The sequence below is a fragment of the Setaria viridis genome, chromosome 6 (genome assembly GCF_005286985.2).
Source record: "Setaria viridis chromosome 6, Setaria_viridis_v4.0, whole genome shotgun sequence".
Classification (NCBI taxonomy): Eukaryota; Viridiplantae; Streptophyta; class Magnoliopsida; order Poales; family Poaceae; genus Setaria; species Setaria viridis.
This window is the reverse complement of record NC_048268.2, coordinates 5,361,165-5,377,321: the sequence shown is the minus strand read 5'-3', so window position 1 is coordinate 5,377,321 and position 16,157 is coordinate 5,361,165. Positions and strand designations below refer to the sequence as shown.

General features: G+C 42.3%; 2 protein-coding genes across 3 annotated transcripts; both read left to right on the top strand.

Annotated features, from left to right (window-relative positions):
- The first annotated feature begins 3,842 nt into the window (after positions 1-3,842).
- Positions 3,843-7,535, top strand: LOC117862168 (tyrosine--tRNA ligase 1, cytoplasmic). The gene is made up of 9 exons (XM_034745691.2): positions 3,843-4,268; positions 4,456-4,739; positions 4,878-4,974; positions 5,166-5,271; positions 5,406-5,488; positions 6,087-6,232; positions 6,424-6,529; positions 6,869-6,928; positions 7,245-7,535. The coding sequence occupies exons 1-9, from the start codon at positions 3,858-3,860 to the stop codon at positions 7,263-7,265; spliced, it is 1,314 nt and encodes a 437-aa protein (XP_034601582.1). The 5' UTR covers positions 3,843-3,857; the 3' UTR covers positions 7,266-7,535.
- Positions 7,536-10,053: 2,518 nt separating this feature from the next.
- LOC117862229 (uncharacterized) lies at positions 10,054-15,210 on the top strand. Of its 2 annotated transcripts, XM_034745766.2 has the most exons (6): positions 10,054-10,418; positions 12,407-12,618; positions 12,703-12,795; positions 12,874-12,993; positions 14,110-14,376; positions 14,647-15,210. In XM_034745766.2, exons 1-6 carry the CDS (start codon positions 10,118-10,120, stop codon positions 14,662-14,664), a joined length of 1,011 nt encoding a protein of 336 aa, XP_034601657.1. In that variant the 5' UTR covers positions 10,054-10,117; the 3' UTR covers positions 14,665-15,210. The 2 variants fall into 2 exon arrangements, with proteins under 2 accessions (XP_034601657.1, XP_034601655.1); XM_034745764.2 differs by lacking the exon at positions 14,647-15,210 and having other exon boundaries at positions 14,110-14,505.
- The last annotated feature ends 947 nt before the right edge of the window (positions 15,211-16,157 follow it).

Genomic DNA, 16,157 nt, shown 5'->3' with positions numbered 1-16,157 from the left:
ATAACACCCAGGACCTTGCAACCCAACTCTTGCAGGCTGTTGAATATCGGGGGACCACTTACACGGGGACCCTCTTTCATAGGGCTTGTGCTAGAAAACCATTTGTCAACATGCAAATGTTCCCAGTCGGGGGACCACTTACACGGGGCCCCTCTGTCTAAGGAAGAACTTGTAGCCTGAATAGATTGTCCAATCGGAACTGAGTTTGCACCCGTCAGGGGATACTGACCCGAATGAGCAGAATGCTGAGATGAAAGCCTTGACTTCTTGGAAGCAACAATAGACCAGGGATGATGAACTCCCTGTGCCTTGGCTAAAGCCAACTTAGCAAAGTGAAAACCCCTAGAATTCCAGAGATTAAAAACCACCTTGAAGTCTTCACAAAGAAAGAAGCCCATTTGATAGATCAACAAACCAACTTCTTTTGAAGAAACACAAAACTTGAAGATCCAATCCTCCAATTCAGTAACAACAAAGAGGGGAGCAGAACCTCCCAGCACTGATTGAAGCAGAAGACCCACATTATCCAAGGTAAGCTTGAAACGAGATCGGGGGAAGGTAGCCAAGAGCCAGAACCTTGAGGAAGCCGCCGGAAGAGGGGAGACTCTCTTCCCTAGCAGGGAGTGTACCTTAGCAGAAAAGTTGAGGCCAAGCCTCAGATCCACCTGCGGGGGAGCCAACAACCAGAGGGAGAGGCAATGGAGGAAAGCTGAAAGAGGAAGGCGTTGAGGGTTCAGAGAGTGTGGACGCTGAGAACGAGTGTTCACCGGCGGTAAGGGAGGATGCCGGGACCGGGGAGGTCACCGGGGGGGAGGGGGGACCCGACGCTCCTGACAGGTGCTCTCATGTCTCTTCAAAGCAAAAATAGCGTGCCTCTTGGCCGAAGTTTTGTCGAAAATCTATGATTTTTGCCCCTTTTTTCATTCAAGTGAGGAACTTTTACTAAAACCAAAACACAGGTTCTACCCGTTAGAGTTTTTTTTATTAATTTTTGTTCACTTGACCACACCTCTACCCCACAACTGCACACACCTTCACCTCTTAACCCCGGCTTTCCCCGACCCGAACAAATTTGCATAATCCTGTCATATATCTGTGTAGTTATGTAAGCCTATATGCATAGTTTTGCGAATACAAGTGCTTCAAATATGTTACCGACATGGAAAAGGAAGAGATGAATGACCTCAAGGGAAGGATCATACAATGGGCTCGTTTAGCAGAGCTGTGGTCATGGTTGAAACAGTTCCGGCTGTAGCTTCTTTGATGGAGAAGCTTTTTTTGGCTTCAGCTTATCTCATTGAAAAATGTTTGGCAAAATAGCTTCTCCAGGTGTTTAAAATGAATAAATCCTTCCTCTTTTTTCTACCCCGATCTCTTTCTTCATCTTATCCCGATTCTCCATCCACACCTCCCTCCACTACAACGCCTCCTCTGCTCCGCGCGGTGGCCTGCGTCTCCATCCCGCGCCGCCGGCCCATGCTCCAGCACCGCCGCCCACAGTGCTTGTCCCCGCCATCGTCGCCATATGCCCCCAGGCCAGCCAGCCTCGTCCACGCCACCGGCCACCTCGGGCCCGCTCCCCAGCGCGTGCTGCCGGCCCATGCCCCAACGCCACCGCCCACAAGCCTCGTCCACGCCATCGTCGCCATACGTCCTAGGCACCGGTCAGCCTCGTCGACACCGTTGCCATCCGCCCTACATCATCCCGCCTCGTCTACGCCGTCGTCGCCCTCCACCCCCACCTAGCTCCACACGTCGGGCACCTCGCCCACACTGTCATTGTATGTGGCCTCCACCCCCTCCTTCCTGTTGTTGGAGGTATGCCCTAGAGGCAATCATAGAGATGATGATATTCCATTTGTATCCATGATTTGTATGTTGTGTTCATTGAATATCCATTGAAGGCTACTTGAATTGATTTGCAATTATGTGAATTGTATGTGAAACTCTTTACTTGTATGGTTATTCTAAAGTTGTCCCTAGTCGGAGTTCATGTGAGGACACACATGAATATTAGACTAGCACATGTATTAGTTGATGACTATGTTTCACAAGTCATGGACATGGAGATGTTGAACTAATAATGTGGACACATGTGGAGACATGTGTTAGGACTGACCCAACACGAGAAGTAGTTCTCTCTTTAAACAACATATACGCTTTGTCCTTAGACCTGAGATTGTCGCATGTATTCTAGATGTGGATCGACCTACTTAGGGGCTATCAAACGCTACGCCGTAACAGGGTAGTTATAAAGGTAGCTTTCGGGTTTGTCAAGAAGCATGCTATGAGACATGGTCAATCAAGATGGGATTTGCCCCTCTCTGATTAAGAGTGATATCTCTGGGCCCCTCGAGTGATCGGATCCGAAAATGCATGGCCATGCTACGTACGGTTAAGAGTTAACCTACAAAGGGATTCCGAATCACAGGATCGAGAAAGAGCGGTCGGCTTGAAGCTAGACCAAATATCGTGAGGCAAAGGGAATAGCATGTATATTATGTTGTGATGGTTCGTCTGATATGATCTTCGTGTGCGTATAGGAGTTGGCACGTCTTGCTAGAGGCCGCTACCGACTATTGGGCCGAGTAGGAGTACTCGGGCCATGTCTATACGTATCCGAACCCATAGGGTCACACACTTAAGGGGCTAGAAGCCCAATTCGGATCTGATCCGAGTTGGATTAGGTTTAGGAGTACTAATGGGCCTCGGATCCAGAGGCCCATCAGGAACCTCTATAAATAGAGGGGTGGGGGCGCCCTAGGGTTTACACCTTTTGGCGAAACACACCTGCCGCGCCTCCCACGCCCTCACCTGTTGCAACTCGCGGATCTAGCAGTCCGGCTTGCGACGCTTCCTCCCTGCACGTGTGGATACCTTGGAGGTGTTGCGCCTGCAGCACTTGGACGAGCCGCCGACGAGCCACCGACGAGCCAACGACGAGCCGCGGTACCGGAGGCGATCTTGCTGCACGTGGACGAGCTGCTGAGGAGCTGCTGGACGTGATCGACTACGTACGACTACGTTGATCGACTACGTACGACTACGTGATCGTCTTCACTGCATCGACGCATATTTACATCTTCCGCACCAGTAGTGCGTCGAGTGGTAATCCCGTGATCCTTATACGGCAGTTATTCCTGGTTTTACGCGGTAGAAATTTTGATTTGCGCTAGTGTAGCCTACCTCGTATCCCAACACCTGTCCTCTCCGATCGCCTGCTCCGCCTACAGGCTCCTCCCGAGGACAAAGATGGCAACCGATGGGGAGGTGCCGTGGGGAGTCAATTTTTTTGGCTCCCTCCCTCTAATGGCTATAGTCAGCGGGTTTCAAGAAGCTTCAGCAGTGAAGTCATTTTGAGAAGAGGCATTTAGCATGGCTTCTTCAGAAGCCGATGGAGAAGCCCCTGAACAAGCCATACTAAGGGGGGTCTATGTCAAAATATGTCGAAGTAGCGTGACAAAAAGAAGCAAGAGGAGGCATTTTGCAACAATATTAGATTAAGGAGTGACAAACACAACTATTTCAATTGCACGATATGCAAGAGTTTTTATTGAGATGTCAGAGTTTTTTTTTCAGCGATGAAAACAGTATGAGCGGAAACTCATTTTCTAAGAAACAGTGTGGGAGCAGAAATGGGTGCCCACACTCTCACACACCAACGGAAAGCAAAATTGTTTGGGCCTGGTCATTGAATTTCAGTGTGGGCCGTGTCCGTGTACCAATAAATGTAGGACGGCGGCGCGTGTACATTTCAGCCCAGCAGGGTACGCGGGATGAACTTCGGCCCACAGACAAGATTGGGCCACCGACACACGGCCTCGACCTGAGCCGCACCAGGCGCTACACCAACCAGCATGTCGGACCCACCTGTAAGGGATACAGCCCAATCAAGAGGAAAACCCTTGGCTGCCACCCTCGAAGCCGAAACCTCCCCACACGCATCCGCCACCGTCCACCCCGCCGCCACCGACGCCTCCGCCGGCTCCCACCCTTCCTCCGCCGCCGCGGCCATGGACCCCTCGCCGGCACCCGAGTCAGCGCCGGTCGCATCCTCTTCCTCCGCCCCCGTCCCCGCCGCGGCCGCCGCCGTAGACAATCTGGCGGGGGCCGTGGCGGCGATGACGCTCGAGGAGCGGTTCGCGACGCTGCGGGGGATCGGGGAGGAGTGCATCCAGGAGGACGAGCTCATGCGCCTGCTGCAGAACAAGCCCGTCCCCATCTGCTACGACGGCTTCGAGCCATCCGGACGCATGCACATCGCTCAGGTTCGGCCCCATATCTCATCTCTAGCTGCAACGTGCGACCTCTGTAGAGTCATTGCTTCGAGAGCGATTTTCTGTCGATTTTACGGTTCGTTGAGGTACTGGAATTCGGATTAATTTTGCTCCCGTAATTTCTGAGGTAATGAGCAATTGATTGACTTGGTTGAGACATGCTACCATGTTTTCCCAGGGCATTGTGAAAACAATCAATGTCAACAAGATGGTCCGGGCTGGATGCAAGGTGAAAATCTGGATTGCGGATTGGTTCGCGCAGCTCAACAATAAGATGGGAGGTGACCTGAAGAAAATCCAGACAGTTGGGCGCTACATGATCGAGATTTGGAAAGCGGCCGGGATGAACCTTGATGGCGTGGAGTTCCTTTGGTCTTCGGAAGAGATCAACAAGCGTGCGGGCGAGTACTGGCCACTTGTGATGGACATTGCTCGGAAAAACAACGTCAAAAGAATAATGAGGTACACACTGAGTTTAGGTTACGTTTTGCATTAAAAGTTTTTTTTTTCACTTAGAAAGCTTGAGCTTGAACGTAGCATTGTAGTCTTGGTTTTATATGCATATGAAGTGTAAGTAATTATATTTTCCTATATTTGCAGATGCTGCCAAATCATGGGCAGGAATGACCAGGAGGAATTGACTGCTGCACAGATTTTCTACCCTTGCATGCAGTGTGCTGATATATTTTTCTTGAAGGCAAGTATCTAAATGCTGTTTCACTCCATGCTATCTGGAAGGAAAGTTTCTTCAATTCTTTATGCAATCTGATAAGGCTCTTCATATTTCCATTGTTACTTTATTTATTCAAATCAATGGTTTCCACCTTCAATCTAGAAATAAGAACTCAGGATACAAGTATTTTTTTTCTTATCCTTTTCCTTCTGCAGGCTGACATATGCCAGTTGGGGATGGACCAAAGGAAGGTCAATATGCTAGCTAGGGAGTACTGTGATGACATCAAAAGGAAGAACAAACCAATTATTTTGTCACATCGTATCCTGATCTTGTTCTTTCTCTCTCTCTCTACATTCTTTGGACATATGTGTCTAGTAATGAAATTTAGGACAAGTGGTTGTTCACTGCTGGGTTTGTGAAAACATATATTTTTCCCTTAACCTTAAATGCAGATATGCTCCCTGGTTTTAAAGAAGGTCAGGAGAAGATGTCAAAGAGTGATCCAACGTCTGCTATCTTTATGGAAGATGATGAGGTATATTTTCTCAGCAACAATCTTTTGTTGCTTTTGACAATTAGGTGCAGAAATACCAGCTTTATGATGTTATAGGCTTCTTAGCATATTAAATTGAGGCCGACACAAAATGCCTTTATGCATCAATGATTGCTGAAGGGGGTGCAAGTGCAACCCTTTTGTTTGCATGGTGAAGGATACTACTTGGCTAGGATGTTACAGGATATGTTATATATTTTCTTGCAATGCAAAATGTTTGGTCTTGGCGACTTCAATTTGTTGTATGATGTCGATGCACCTATTAATATCTGGAAAAGCTTTTGTCACTGACTCCCTGTAGCCTTACATTCTGATTTCTTGTGTATCCAATTTACATACCCCAGTGTATGAATAAAATTATTATGTGTTATGTTTCTGTCGTTTGCCTGGATTGTCTATTTGTTGCTCATTATAGGTAGAGTACAGTCATCAGTGAAAATGATGACAAAATTCCCTCTTCTGCATTTACATTCTGTTGCGTCTCTGTTTCATGCCTGGTGTATATTAGCATCATTTATCCATGCAGACCCTTTGTTCTTTCTAAGCTAATATAGTTTCATAAATAACTTCGTTGTTGCAGGCCCAAGTTAATGTGAAGATAAAGCAAGCTTTCTGTCCTCCCAAAATTGTTGAGGGAAATCCTTGTTTGGAGTACATTAAGTACATTGTTTTCCCCTGGTTTGGAAGGTTTGAGGTCATCCGCAAGGAAAACAATGGTGGTAACAAGTAAGACCCATAATTCCATATTTCTGAACTACCAAGATTTCATTTTCTTTCAGTAATTATTTGCAACCATTGTCTTTGTTCAACTACCACATGAGCACATTCACATAATTGTGTGGCAATTAAGTAATCAAACTTACAGCATGACTGATTTATTACCTTTTACGGGCTTCTAAAGTGTTTGCTTCAAACAGGACATTTGTAACCATGGATGAACTCATTTCTGATTATGAGAGTGGTGCTTTGCATCCTGCCGATGTCAAACCTGCACTGGCAAAAGCAATAAATGAAATATTGCAGGTAAAATTCTCTCTTCATTCAGCCTTCACCTTTTCTTTTCAGTTGATATGGTGCAATCATCTCTAGTCAGAAACTTATATATGCTCAAGCTTGTCGATTTTGAGTCTTTTGTACTGTGATGCCTGTGAAACTGCAATAGCTGCTATCCTGACAAAATGAATTAACGGACCATTTTCCTTTCTGCATCAGTTGTCTTGTTTCTTGCCAATGCAATTTTGTATGGACTTGTCCAATGAACTCATTGGGGGTTTAGGAGGAAGTCTTGTGCAAATTTTTTGGTGTTGTTTTATACTTCACATATAGGTCTCTTATGAAAATTGACTAATTTCCTTTTTCCAGCCTGTTCGTGATCACTTCAACAACAACAGCGAAGCCAAAGTTCTGCTTAATACTGTTAAGGTACATTTTCTAACACTTCCAAATGGTAGAAGCTCTGGTTGTTATCTGCTTACAATCTTTTCAGACACTTGTAAGACTGAGCAGCTTGCATTATCTGAGTTGACTTTAGCAAAGCTATCGCTAATTTGTTGGCATGTGCTAGTACAATCGACTCATTAGGCATACCATACAAATTTCATCTAAGAGGGCTATAAATAAACCTATTCCACTTGACTTGCAATTTTGTAACGGCTACCCATAAGCCTAGTCTACTGGTTATTCCATATCTTCAACATTGTCTGACTGACGAAATTGATTGGAACATTTATTTATGCAGAAGTACAGAGTGACCAATTGAGGAGCGGGAGCTATATTCTCTTCGTGGGGTGAATTTCGCCTTTTGCGATTTTGGAATACTGATCCATTTACTGAATACCACCAGACCCATTAGATCATGTGTTGCTTAGTGTACAATTCGAGATACATGCATTTTATGGTCTCAGTGTGTCTTTCACTGCGCCCTGCAACATAGTAACAATTATTTTGGACATATGGTACTGAAGTTTACCCTTTGAGAACTGGAGTTGACCCACTGGGCCCCGCAACATAGTAACAATTATTTTGGACATATGGCACTGAAGTTTACCCTTTGAGAACTGGAGTTTTGTTCATGTTGAAAGTACAAGCGGTAGGTGCACAGGAAAGTTTTGCTCACGTTGAAAGTACAAGCGATAGATCCCACCGAGGCAGCAACGCATCGGGTAGAAGATGTTGCTTGCCCCTGTCAAACAAAGCCAGTTGAGACCTGCATCGGTTTATATAGTTAAAAATGGCCTCTTTGTTTATTTACAACGTACGATGTCTGTGTGAGTACTGGGACCGTTTTGTTTAACGTACTCTGGTTGCTTCTAAAATTATAATAATGTTTGACTACCCTTTTCGCTAACTATTTCAATAATATACAGGTAATTTTACTTCTATAAAATTATAATAACGTTTGTTTTTTTTCCTCATTCCTTACGAAAGCACATCAGATCCTATCTCTATAACCATGTTAAAGCATGTCACGTACCTGTGAAAGAATAGCACATCGTCATTGTGCAACACAGATGCATTGTGAGCACATAAAAATGGCGTCTCATGCTAAGCAGCCTCGCTTTAGTCCACCATATAACAGTTCAAAAATTAAATTCGCAGTAACCTACGTCGCTCTTTAGTAGTGGGCAACTTTTAGGTCAAAAGTGAGATGGATAGCCAACTCTTAGTAGTGTGTAATCTTTAGCCACCATTGGAATAAGGTTTATTCTGAATGTAACTGTTAAGAACACAAAACTAGCCAGTGATACCTTGACAATATCAATGTTGAGTATCCTGGCAAAAAGTCTATTCTAAAGGTATACAAATTAAAACTGCGCCACTAAAACTCCATATATTGTTGTTAGCAAGAAAGTCAAGAACATCCTAGTGGAAAATGGACGGCACAATACTAAATATACCATACACACATAAAAAAATCACATTTTCGCTGATCATGCATCTGTTGCTCATTTGAAGGGAAACGATAAGCAACGCATCAATCTGTCCCGACGGCTCTAAAATAAAATTCGTGCCAACATTAATCCTTGCCACTTCTGGTTGAGTGAAAACACAAATTAAGAAATACTTGCATTGACTCTTTGGTAGTGCGTGACTTTTAGTAAAAATGAGAGGTGTATACCAAACAATTTAGCAATATGTAATCTTTAGCCAAAATTGGTATGAGACCTCGTCCTCAATGCAATGGTAAAAAAGAAGACAAACTAGTTCCATAATCATATCAATTTTGGATAGACTAGTTCAAAAATTTGAATCACGCCACTAGAATTCATCAAAACGATGTTATCCTTAGCAAGACTTTCAAAAACACTGTTTGGAAAATAGACTGTAAAAATAGTAAGCTATATTGTATACACATAAAAATCACATTTTCATTGAGAAGTGTCTATTGTTCATTTGAAGTGAAATGATAAGCATAGTTATATTAGTCTGTCCAACATCTCTAAAATTAAATTCATGCTAGCCTAGATCCTTGATGGTCCTAGTTGGGTGATAACATGTCTCGAGAAAAAACCGCATCGCTTATAGTAGTACGTAATTTTTAGCTAAAGTAAGATAATTGCAACAAACTAGACGCGTAATATATGAAAAGAAAAACTTGTGTTGAAACAGTTTAGCAATATGTGGTATTTAGCCCAAATTAGTATGAGGCACAATATAATGTTGGGTAGACTAATTCTGAAATTGAAATCATATCAATGTTGGGTAGACTAATTTGGGAATTGAAATCATGCCGCTAGGATTCTTCGAGACGTTGTTATTGTTGGCAAGACCATCACGAACATTCTTTGAAGAATAGACTATAAAAATACTAAGCTTTCGGAATACATAAAAAATCACATTTTCGTTAAAAAATTCTATTGTGCATTTGAAGTGAAAATGATAAGCAAATTCATATTGGTTTGTCGTGACGGCTTTACAATTAAATTCATGTTAGCCTAGACCCTTGATGGTTCTGGTTGAATGATAACGTATCCGGAGGAAAACCCGTGTCGATTCTTTAGTAGTGCATAATTTTTAGCTAAAGACATACACGTACCAAACTAATCTCTTTAGGATGGTGTAATTCTTAGCCAACATTAGGACGATGCATAAAAAACATAGAATAATGATTCCATTGCACAAATCCATCATAGCCATCAAAAGACTTAAAATTATGCTGGCGAGGTCCTTCAAAATATTTTCACCGTTAGTAAGACCATAAAAGACACGAAATATGATGGTATAATAGTAAAAAAAAACCTATTACCTAAGAAAGTTATTTATTTAAGTTAAAAATGGTTAAACCATGTCGCCCTAGATAGTTAAAAAACCCCTATTGTCTTTTTAAAAAATGCTAACCTTGATCCTTGTTAGCTGCAGCCAACATATTTCGAGAAAAACATTTATAAAATAGATTTCTTAAAAGAACATGAAATAGATTGAAATTTGAAACTGGGAATGAAAACCCAACACTTGAAGGACCATTATGCTAAAATAACGGAGGAGGAGAGAGAGAGTACAGACAAAAGAAAAACCGTGTCCGATAAATAACCAGCCCTGTCTCTGTTCACCCCCTCCGACGCCTCCTAATAAAAACGCCACCGCCCCACTCGCCGGAGCCCGGCCGCCGGGATGCCTCAAGATTCGCGCCCAGCCGGGATGCGCCTCTTCGGCGTCACCATCGCGCCGGCGCCACCGCCGGCGCCCGAAGCGGATCCGCCGGACCGGGATCCAAGCCCCAACCCGCCCGTGGCGGTCAGGGAGGACGTGATGCGCAAGTGCAAGAGCATGGGCAACCTCGCGGCCCTTGGCGCTGGCGCGGACGCCGTAGGAGCTGGCGCTGACGGCGTAGGCGCCGGCGATGGGTACCTCTCCGATGGCGGGTTGATGCAGTCGTCCGGGAAGCGGCGGAGGGCGCAGGAGAGGAAGAAAGGTGCCGCCTTTTGCTCTTTTCTTTTGTCTATAAGAATCTTTCTTTTGATGCTGAAATGTGTACGAATACGCAAAGATCTGGTAGGGAGTAGTCCCATTTCTGCTGTAGGAATGTTCATTTTGATTCTAGTATGTTTGGAAGTAGGGAGGTGCCGCATTTCTGATTTTTTTTATACGCAGAAATGATATTCTTTTGTATCTAGTATCTATCTGTGCGTGTCTAGAGGTAGTGTTTTCAAGTATTGGTTTGTTTTTCATTGTACAAGTGATTGGTTTATCTGGATGAAGCTCTAGATTCGTTAAGAGCGTAAATCTTTTTTCCTTTCCTGATATTGTACCTTAGCCTGTATGTGGCATCCATTTATTGGGTTTAGCATATTGATTCATTTTAATGTGTAGAACATCTTTTGATTTGTGTGTCGCATTTCTTTGTGTAGCTGTTCATGCGTATTTGATCCAAATGATGTGAACTGGCGAGTTTTATTCATATTCATTCTGATGGCTGATTGGGAAATATAGAACCGATCAGGAAATACATGGTTGGAATTTTTACTTCTAGTGATATTAGGTGACGTAGACTAATTCAATCATATAGGGATCAGTTATGAGCTTGAACTTTTGTCAGCAAAAATTCTAGTCAAGTAACTCAGCACCAGACATGTTTTTGGTTTGTGGCATGATGTGTGGCTATGCTGGACTCTATGGTGCTTGTATACTTCTGTTCACATCATCGCAGACATAGAAAGAAAATTTTGATACTTGTATTCTGATGATTTGTGGAATTGGAGATTGGATTGATTCTAGCTATATTGTGGTTAGAAAAAATGAGCGCTTTGTCTTTTATTGGGGAAGTACTGACATGTGATGCTGAATGCTATTTTACTGTGTCAAGTTGGCTCATATGCTGTCAGCTAGCTGAATTGCTCTATTAATTGAAAACTCTGTTCGTGCATCACCCTGATGTATGCAGCCCTGTTTGATGCCATCATCTTTTCTGTCCTTTCCGATAATTCATGATTTATGAGGTTGTAGCCTTGTATGAAATCTTTTAGGAACCTTTTTTTCTAGGGACCTAGGCTATATGGTGAAATCCAAGCTGAAAGTTGTTGACTGGCTGCTGTTGTTGATTTATTGTTCTATTTGATGGGTTACTATATTGGTTTGTTAGCCTGATTTCTCTTACTTTAGATATATATGGGCGCTATCATTTTGCAACCATGTCCAAAGCTTCCAGTGAGGTACCTTGCAGCTAGCACATTTTTTAAAATAGTATAAAATAAAAAAATGTACCAGTTCTTGTTTAGGCTTTGTTGTTGTTGGTTACCAAAGTGTATCCAGTTGTTTTGCTTGACAAAGCAAGTGGCCATGCTTGGGACGTTTGAGTGATTGTGAAGTCTCATATCAACTTACGCTAAATTAACTTGAATAAATGATGAATAATATCCACCTTTATTTACTCCTTGTATAATTTTCGAAATGGTTCTGGAGGTTTTACTTTTACCAGAGCTATTAAGTATGATGAGTAGATAATGCACATTTGAGAACTGAGGCTTATCCCGGCAGCGAACCCCATTTAGCAAACTTGTGGTGATGGTAAACTTTTGAAAATTGAAATATATTTAAGCCTAAAATGATTTCGCCCCTATTTTTTATTTGTAAAATTATTTACTGCATTTTTTTATGGTTGTTTGGTTCTTGTGCAAATTATTCTCTTATTTAGACAACACCAACTCTTATGGAAAGCAGCAGAATTAGATTTTCTTAAGATAATGGAGGTATCTTCGGCCTATGCATGAACCTGAACTAGATAACGTTTTATAAATCTTTTGGACAATTATGTTAGTGAGAGCCAATTCACGAAGAAATTTTACTACATCGAGTTGAAAAGGATATATGGATTCATCTCCATTTTCCAGCTAGAATTTGTAAATTTATAATATCTTTCTATATCCAGTTCAATTCATTAACAGTATTATTGCCACTTTGCAGCTGTTCCTTGGACTGAAGAAGAGCATAGGACATTTCTTGCTGGTCTTGAAAAGCTAGGGAAGGGAGACTGGAGGGGTATAGCAAAAAATTTTGTTACTACCAGAACACCAACTCAAGTGGCAAGTCATGCTCAGAAATATTTTCTTAGACAGACTAATCCAAACAAGAAGAAGCGCAGATCTAGTCTTTTTGACATGATGCCAAGCGAGCTGGTACTTCCTGCCAACCTATGGAGTATTACACTTACACCCCGAACATATTTTCTAACCCATACTTAATAAACTTGTGAACTGCAGTCACCAGTACCAAATTGCCCCATCTTACCATCATCAATGGCAAAAGTACATGATGTGGTAGCTATGACAAGACAACTCCAAAATAGCAACTTGGTATGCTCATAATCCTCACAGTTTAATATTCACACCATTCTTTCATTACTGAACTGGAATTGCCAATCTCACTTTCAGGAAGGAGGCTCATCTTCAAACGCAGCTAATATAGCACCTCAAGTTGGAAGAGATCTTCCCCCAGTTCCGTCTTTTAGGGCAACAAATATTGATTCAAGTGTCAGCAAACTGAACCACATGGTAAAGCTGATATGATATCACTTCTGTCACTGATGTATTATATTTTAATCCACTCGCAATAGAGTTCCTAAAAGATGGCTTGGATAGATTGTATTACCGGTTTCATTTGGTTACTTATGGTTAGCAACTTTGTTTATCGTCTTTCATCTATAACATGGGAATAATTTGGTCACCACAGTGCCACAAGCCACACTATCTGTAACAAAATTAACCTTAGGTGTAGTACAGAAGGACAGTAGTACACTAGTTCTCTCTTAAAGTAGCAAAATGGCAAACCAAAAGCCTATGCATATTTACCGAGAAGATAGGTTATGGGGAAAGTGAAGTTGCCTTTAGTGATTTACTATGTGTGTGCAGTTTCTCCCCATTTGAGGACCATCCAAATGGTCACTAAAAAACTGAATTGGAAGTACAGATACAAAATTGTTGATCATCATGGGAAACATGTTCTGGAATAGTCAAGAAAAGGCATTTGATTGCAAAAAATAACAAATAAAAATAAAGAAAAGCTATTACCGTTGAGTGAACTTTGTCTTCTCTGTTTCTCATGTGTAAACGGACCTGGGATTCTTCCATCTGATTTTGTACCGCCCTTCTGGCATGTACTGTTGTCGGACAGTGGACCACCCTAATCCTTGCTTTTAAGCTTTTGAGAACCTATTGAGATGACTTAGATGGTTGCTTGTCAGAGAGAGTGTTGAGCATGGAATAGGTGGCCTGCACAATGGATATCTTCCATAGGTGTTGCATACCCATTGCACTTTACTGTGATCTATTAGCCTCATGTATCAATCCAACAACTAGCAACTTGAGAGCCCCCTTACCCTTGTCCTAAGATATTGGGAGGTAACAGTTGTTACTTTTCATATTGAAATATGTGATCTGTGAAATATGAAAATCTTTAAACATCGTACCTTTTAAACTACGATTATTTGGCACCTTAGCATCTACAGGGGGACTACATGGTTTCAGAAACTTTTCTCATTAAAAAACATGGAGCATTTCTTCTTTACTATTATGCAGCGTTCAAATGTTGATCTTTTTATGAGTTAGATTTCAAATTTAATGGCCCATTTCATCGATTATTGATTAACTCATGATTCTATCCTCTGTCAGGAACCCTTATGGAGAACACCCTATCCATTCAGACCAATTCCAAGGGCCCCTGACGGGACATCTTCATCAACTTCCGTTGCTGCCAATATAGCTTCTCCGGATGCCAAAGCTAACCCGACTGCATGTACTAGCACATTCTTGAGCCCGCGAAGTGATACTTCATCAGTGCCGCCAAAGGCAGATCCTCCAGCAGAGATGAAGGATTTGGAACTGACTGTTGCCACACCCTCCCAACAAAACATGACCAATATGTCTTCCCAGAATGCGGTAGGCGTGATTCAAGTCATCTAAGCTAATAATTATTTTTTGGAAATTACTATTTTTATTGACTGTTGACCAAATAATCATTAACATTCTATTAGCAATACATCAATAAAAAGCATGGGTTATAAGACAGCCATTGTCTGTAATTTTACTATGCTCCCATCATCTCATACCTGCTGCCTCTCTCTTTAGCCACTGAAGCTGTTGTGCGCGTTGATGTGGGGCCTGTTTTTTGTTCCCCTTTTACTTATGTTACTTCTGTATATGTTTTAGGAATTGGCGCAAGCTTAACTGATCATTTTCGCTGCGTTTGTATGCCGGTTGGAATCTGAGTGCAGTTCATGTGCACGCATGGTTCTCCACATTAGGTCCAGACAGAAGGTATATTATATTATTCAATGTTGAGAAAGTGACTGAAAAAGGTGAGGAAAACAGAATGCTGTCTGGCACTAGCACCATTATTGGCTTTCCACCTGATCCTGATGTTTGGTACTTGGTACAAGAACAGCTTGGTGTATGTCTGGTGTATCTGAAAGTGTTGATTTAGGTACCTGAATGCATGTCTCCTTGAAGTTTCTGGAGAAGTAATAGTTGGTGCAGATTGCAGAACTGAAAGCTATGAACAAGGGAAATCCTTGACCATATTAAATGTAAATCTGAGCATCACTGGTTTAAAGAAAAACCATAGGCTTGGATGGATGTTAGTAATTCAGCATAGAAAGTTAGACACTTAGGGTCTCTAGTGTAGTGCAATACTCTTGACGCTCTGCAGTCTCACATGTACCCCAAGACTCCAGTCTCCCCTTGGAACATTGGAATTACAGTTTCCATTCCCTACATGGATTTATCCTATTATAATCTTGCTACAAAAAAATCAGAAAGTTAATGTTGTTCCGCATACTGCTGATGGTCCTTATTCTGTTTGTTCACAGGTTTTGAAAACCATATGAAAAATTCATGGCTTGTGCAGTCCCTTGCAGCGGCTGCACCACTTCTTTTTCCTTGCAAATTGACTCCTCATCCAAATTAGACGCGCACACAAAAGTAAATAAATTGAAAGTGAAACAAACACGCTATTGCTATAGTCTGAGAATGCATCAAGCTGTCGGTTGTCGTCAAGACCTTGAACAGAGGAGAGAAATAATCTGAACAAATTCAAGGAAAACTAATAAAAAGCGAAAGGGAGTAGAATAACAGTAAATTGTCGGCTTGCAGTGCCAGGGCCACTACTGCGTTTCAAACCCTAACAAACTCTGATGTTGGAAGGATCGAAAAGGAAGTATCGATCGACGATCGGTCCATCTTTCATACATGTCATGTGATCAAGTGATAGAGGAGCTGAGTGATGCCCCATCCAATTTTGTGCTTAGCTGCATCCTTACGAAATCCACACACTCCACATAGACGACAGAATCATGGCACATCTACATGCTATAGAATAGAAAGATCACAATGCAAGGCTCATCTGACCTCCGCACTGCGAAAAAAATACTCATGCTAAAATTGAAATAAAAAAAAACACGCGCACTTTCCATGGAAGCAATTGGCAATGATTTGAAAATAATTTACACATGTGAAGAGGAAACTAACGTTAAAAAAAGATCAGCGGCAAAAAGGGAGCTTTAATCCGTCGGTCCACTGTGACACGCGATGGGTCGTATCGATCAGCAGCGTGTGACGCTCCAGCTAATTCCTTGCTTTGCAGAAGTCCAACCCCACCTAATGACCCATACAAGTGATGCAAAAGGTTCTTGTTTCACCGACGGAATTTAGTTATGTTTATT

What these genes read in the sequence shown, in the direction of transcription:
- LOC117862168 (XM_034745691.2), top strand. Translation starts at nt 3,858, where the DNA reads ATGTCGGACCCACCTGTAAGGGATACAGCCCAATCAAGAGGAAAACCC. An exon ending in AACGTCAAAAGAATAATGAG is followed by an intron (nt 4,740 to 4,877) that starts GTACACACTGAG and finishes CTATATTTGCAG; the next exon opens with ATGCTGCCAAATCATGGGCA. An exon ending in CAATAAATGAAATATTGCAG is followed by an intron (nt 6,530 to 6,868) that starts GTAAAATTCTCT and finishes TCCTTTTTCCAG; the next exon opens with CCTGTTCGTGATCACTTCAA.
- LOC117862229 (XM_034745764.2), top strand. Translation starts at nt 10,118, where the DNA reads ATGCCTCAAGATTCGCGCCCAGCCGGGATGCGCCTCTTCGGCGTCACC. An exon ending in GGCGCAGGAGAGGAAGAAAG is followed by an intron (nt 10,419 to 12,406) that starts GTGCCGCCTTTT and finishes GCCACTTTGCAG; the next exon opens with CTGTTCCTTGGACTGAAGAA. An exon ending in TCAGCAAACTGAACCACATG is followed by an intron (nt 12,994 to 14,109) that starts GTAAAGCTGATA and finishes ATCCTCTGTCAG; the next exon opens with GAACCCTTATGGAGAACACC.